This window comes from Oncorhynchus tshawytscha, linkage group LG06 (genome assembly GCF_018296145.1).
Source record: "Oncorhynchus tshawytscha isolate Ot180627B linkage group LG06, Otsh_v2.0, whole genome shotgun sequence".
NCBI classification, from domain to species: domain Eukaryota; kingdom Metazoa; phylum Chordata; class Actinopteri; order Salmoniformes; family Salmonidae; genus Oncorhynchus; species Oncorhynchus tshawytscha.
The window spans coordinates 27,814,212-27,820,211 of NC_056434.1; the positions used below are offsets into that span (position 1 = coordinate 27,814,212).

General features: G+C 43.9%; 1 protein-coding gene across 1 annotated transcript in view; it reads left to right on the forward strand.

Annotated features, from left to right (window-relative positions):
- LOC112252357 (partitioning defective 6 homolog alpha) overlaps window positions 1-6,000 on the forward strand; it is a 37,250-nt gene extending 31,250 nt beyond the window's left edge. Inside the window, exon 3 of the mRNA XM_024423502.2 lies at window positions 2,239-6,000. Within this exon, the coding sequence (XP_024279270.1) occupies window positions 2,239-3,137 (899 nt within the window). The 3' untranslated portion in view covers window positions 3,138-6,000. The remainder of the gene's footprint in view (window positions 1-2,238) is intronic.

Below are 6,000 nucleotides of genomic sequence, written 5' to 3' on the forward strand. Positions count from 1 at the left end.
CTGTAGTTGTTGATCAGTCCCTCACATCACTGTGGAGGACCTTTGGCCCACTCTTGCAAAACTGCTTTAACTCAGTGACAGTTGTGGGTTTTCAAACATGAACTGCTCGTTTCACATCCTGCCACAAAATCTCAATTGGGATTAGGTCTGGACTTTGACTAGGCTATTACAAATCTTAAAATTTGTTGCTTTTTAGCTATTTTTATGTAGACTTGTTTGTGTGGTTTTAGATTGTCTTGCTGCATGACCCAGCAACATTAAGTATGTAATTGTTGTGTTATTTGCATTACTGGGCATCTCAAGGCTGGGTTTCCCTTTGTGATCCATTATCGTCTGCAAGCCCTGCAACATCCGTCAGAGGCGGTGTAATAGGATTCCACCTTCCTCCTATATTGTCAATTTTGCATGTTTAATGTCTCGTTGGAGGTCCTAGTGAGCTTTTTTGTATGTGTCCATGTCCGTGTCCCGTTCTTTGTAAGTGGTAGCTCTAGCCTTTAGCCCAGCGAGGATATTCCCTATTATCCAAGGTTTTTGGTTTGGATACGTTCGTATTTAGCAGCAGATACTCTTCTTGGGTTCCAGGAAAATATAAGCAGTTATACAATTTTAAAACCATTTACAATACATTCACGACAGATTTCACAACACATTAAGTGTGTGCCCTCAGGCCCGTACTCTACTACCACATATCTACAACACATATAGTATAGCCACTGTGGGGGGGGACGTTGTCTATATACTTATTGATGAAGCCTGTGACTGATGTGGTAAACTCATCAATGCTATCGGATGAATCCCGGAACATATCTCAGTCTGTACTAGCTTCATCGGACCACTTCTGTATTGAGCGCTCCACTGATACTTCCTGTTATGACATTTTGTTTGTTAACAGGAAGCAGGAAAATAAAGTCATAGTCTGATTTGCCTAAGGGAGGGTGAGGGAGGGCTTTGTATGCGTTTCTGTGGGATGAATAAAATTGGTCTAGAGTTATCAGGGCCCCTAGTGGCACAGGAGACGTGTTGGTAGCATTAGTCTCCGCCCACCAGAGCCACATCTAGACCTCTCCTACATATCTCTGTCTCTCTCTGAGGAGCAGGTTCACATAGCACGCCCTTCTCCGCAGTTTAAAAATAACTTAAAATATTCTCTCTTCCGCAGCGAGCATGGCTTGTCATTAGACTTGAGCCCTGAGTGGTTCCTCCCCATGCTGCTACCTGCCTGCTAGCACTAAAAACATGACTATGTCACCAGTGGATGAGTCAGGTGTGTGTGATGATGGATCTAGATTGCCTGGTCTATTTCATCTTAACAGTGGGTACTGAAGCTGTGATTCATCTGCCTGCTATGTAATCTGATTCTGTTTCGCAACCTCTGACCCCTCAGTAGGGGCTGAGAGAGAGTTATGGAAATCCTCACTGTGTCCTTACACCTACCCCTGCAGCCCTGCTCCATCTCTCCATCTCTCAGATCCAGTCTGTCTCCGTCTGTCTATGGGGCAGGTTCTGAAATACTGTTCTCCTGTTGCCAGCAACTTCTGCTCTCAATCAGCACAGGGAAGATGTGAGTGAGAGAGACAGACAGGGAGATGTAGATAGAGGTGGAGTGGAGAGTAGGGAGTGGAAAAGGAGAAGTGGGATAGAGGGCATTGGGAACCGTAACTATGAAAACAGTGTGGAATAGAGACTCAATGTTTTTGGAAATCCTACACTCAGCTCAGATTGTTGACATCATAAAAATGAGTATATAACTTCATAGGATCTCTATGGTTGACATAATATTGGATCTTAATGAATCTCTCGCAGAAAAGCCAAAAGAAACATACAGCAGGATAAAGTGAGACCACTGCATTCTATATCAATATGTGTATTTATATAGTAGGGAAATTAAACTTCCTTCTTGAGAGTTGAAAGGTGAGCTTTTTCCTGCTCTGAGCGTTTGAGATTGACGGTTTACACACGGAAAGACAGACGGAGGCAAAAGATTAGAGTAGATTTAAAACCTGTGCTATGTCTCTCCACCTTTCACACTCTAAACTAACTCAATTTAATCCATGTCTTACCTTCAGGTTAGCTGTTGACACCAGAAGGTGACATTATGACAGGATGTGATGCCTTTTAAAAAAAATGTCAGAACATATTTCAATGTATTTTATTATCCATGTTTGGAATGAACTGAGACCCTGGTGCTGCCTTGTCATACAGTATGTGTATTTCTGACATGGCTTCTCTGTCCTGTAGATGTGGATGAGCCTGTGGTCTTTGCCACCAACTCCCTGCAGAGGAGGAAAAAGGGTCTGGCAGGGTTGCGCCCGGCACAGCAGAAAACCAAACCAGGACTGATGATTGGCCATCCCCAGGACTTCCGGCAGATCTCCTCCATCATCGATGTCGACATCCTGCCCGAGACACACCGGCGCGTCCGTCTGCACAAGCACGGCACCCACAAGCCCCTGGGTTTCTATATCCGGGACGGGGTGAGTGTGCGGGTCACGCCTCAGGGAGTGGAGAAGGTGCCTGGTGTCTTTATCTCCCGGCTGGTACGTGGAGGCCTGGCTGAGAGCACAGGCCTGCTGGGGGTTAACGATGAGATCCTGGAGGTCAACGGCATTGACGTGGACAGCAAGTCTTTGGACCAGGTGACAGACATGATGGTGGCCAACAGCCACAACCTGATCGTGACGGTGAAGCCAGCCAACCAGCGCAATAACGTGGTTCTTCGAGGAAGCAAGGTCTCGGTAGGGGGGAACAGCTCCTCTGGATCCATAGGCTCCACCATCTCCCATGACTTGGCCCCCAGCCCCGCCTCTCAAAGTGTCAGTCACTATAGCAACAGTAACAGTGTGGCGGAGGGCGACAGCGACGAGGATGGAGACCTTATCATTGAGAGTGACATACTGCCATACCTGCCCCACCACTGTGTGTCCAATGGTAATGGCAGCCACAGGGAGTTTCCATTGTCCTCGTCACTGGGGCAACGGCCCCTCCCCCAGAGCATTTTCCTGCCCAGCAGTGGTTCTCTGTCAGACAGCAAGGCCTCTCTGAACTCCCTGACCACTCCTACTCACAACGGCAGCCCCACCAAGACCAGCAGCAGCCAGGAGAGCATGAGAGAGGATGGGAACATCATCACAATGTAAAACCTTGTCATAGTACTAATTTTACTAATGTGTTTAGGAGACATCAACAAGAGAAGACCAAACATGCACAGTTAGTCTCATGAGAAAAACAAGACAAATGACGAACATTAGCTGACCACAAAACAACAATTTTAATTGTTACCTCACTACAGAAAACAACACACAACAATCATGCAGGCAATGATGATGACTTTGCCTTAAAAGTATCCGATGTGTATTCCATGCAACTAAACGCAGCGGAACTAGCAGCCATCATGTAAGGAACTCAGTGGACAGTGTGGTGTCAATCCTGAGAGCCTACTTACTACAACACACATGATAATGGCTGTCACCATCACCATACTGGAAGTGCCTTATGGCTTTCCGCTCAAATCGCCTTATATTTATCACTTTTATTTGACTTTCTAACAGGACCATCTGTTCAATTCTAGACAGTGTCATTGGGTGTCAGTGAAAAGGTAAATACTGGCAGGAGGAGAAGCAGACAATACTTCACACTCTATCTCACTGTGAGAGTCTGTGAGAAACATGTGATCTATGTGGACACAGTGTTAGAGACAACATGGTATTAGCCTACTTGATCCTGCATGTGTTCTCTTCTGGGACTGTGACAATCACTGCTGGTTGTTAGCCTGCTTAGCTAACATACAATAGCTTTTATTCCTCTGTCCAGAAATCATGAAGTGTGTTCACATACAGCACATCTCGAAACATACATTACGTGTTCCCTCTTCTCAGTTACCACAAAGATGTCATGGCATTATTGTACACACAACACAACAAAGTCAAGTGAGGCTTTTACAATATGTGTGCTTGGATCCAAGGGCCCCCTCTGACCTCCACAGGACAGAACAGGACAGGACTAAACATTTTATTCAGCCCTTGAACATCCTTACTCCCATTTGATACACACAGTTATGGCATATCATAACCTTCTATAGGAAAATATGTAACACTACTGTTGATCATCATGGTGTTAGTATGGGAAATAGGAGTGATATATGCTCCTCTGTCTCCCCCATGTCGATGTACATCATATTTATTTGACTTTTACATGCAGTAGCGACAAACGAAGCCTACGTTTAACTACGTTTACACATTGACGTGGGGAATGGGGCTGCGTCATACCAGTATATCTATCCAATTGATTCTGTCTCGGAACCATCTTCAAGAGAACACCACCTTTTTATCGCAACACGGGCAGTTTTCTCCTTTAATGTACTCCACAGCCACCAAGCATGTTCTTCATCTAAAACGTAGTCAGATGGTTTGACTTCATGTTCGTATAGGTCACTGGTGGACTGGAGTTACAGAGGTCCCAGGATGAAACATTAGACCCGGGAGAATTTCCCTGGCAGACTTGCTTTTAAAGAAGCCAATTCCATTTTGCTTCAGGACAAGGTTTCTCTCCCCTGAAAATTTGACAAAGAGTAAACACAACAAAAATAACATGGAGTGCTGTTGCTCCAGAAGGTCACGGCCTCTCATAGACCCAGCTGTCTTCAGGCCCACTTGTGACTGCCATGTTGTTGTGTAAAATAAGAAAATTCCTTTCATGTTTAAAAAGCCTACAACTCTGCACATTGGGACCTTGTTCATACACTTTACTCCATTCTTGATATCTACACCTGAGGGGCATGGCGAGGGAAGGAGGAGAGATTTCCTCTTAATTTGAAGGCCAAGAGTATCATCTTGCAGTGAGAGCTGTGAGGCAGACAGTCTCAAAACTCCAAGCTTATTGTTGTTGCTTCTTACCCTCACTGCACCCGAACACAAGGGCCCCCTGACTCTCTGTTAGTACTGGACTGGAGGGAGAGCTGCCGGCCCTCACAGCTAGCAATGCCCAAGACCTCCAGGCTGGTTGGTGGGCTGTGTCTGGAGTGATCCATAGAGACAGAAGGAGCATCAGATGACCTACCACAACAGAGGGATAATATTGTGTTTTACATGGACATGATGTATTTGTAGGTCATCTCTTTCACTCTGGAACCAGCTGGAATAACACATCAATTCAATAACTCTCCATCTTGACTTAGATTATTGAATTGACCAATAAGACAGAACAAAACCAGCAGTGCATGAGGACCTCCTGTGGCCTAGTTGTTATTGTTTTACTAGAGCTGCAGTTGTATCCAGGTAGCATGATACATTCATTAACCTGATAATTATGTTGCTCACTTTAATATGGGGAGACACAATTATTTATTCAAAGGAATGAGGCCATCATAAGATCACAGGTGTCAAACTCATTCCATGGAGGGCCGAGTGCCTGCGTGTTTTTCACTCCTTTCTTGTACTTAGTTGATGAATTAAGGTCACTAATTAGTTCACTACACCTGGTTGTCTAGGGCTTAATTTAAAGGAAAACACAAAAACCTTCAGACACTAGGCCCTCCATGGAATGAGTTTGACACCCCTGTTGTAGAACATACAGCAGAATCACCTGTCTTCACAGATACAGTATATTGTCTTTTAATTTACTTATAGGAAACTGCTATCATCTATAACAGAAAAGCTACCACATACTGTACTGAATCATTTTTTCATGTATGTAATTATGAAACTATAAATACAAATGACAAATTATATAAGCAAGGGATTTTTTGATTTAACTGGGAGATTTTTTGTAAAATAACATTTTATAAATGTGTAAAATATGGAGAGTATTTTTCTTATTCTTGTACATTTATTTGTATATGAGGATCCTGGAGAGGACATTTCTATTTCTTTGAGTACCAGGAACCAACAGAGGAACAACGTGTTTATATGAATCTAATGGGTCAGGGTGTACAATACTGTGAATGTGGTATAGAGATATGCTGATTATGAAATGACATATTATTATAAAATATTATAAAAAATA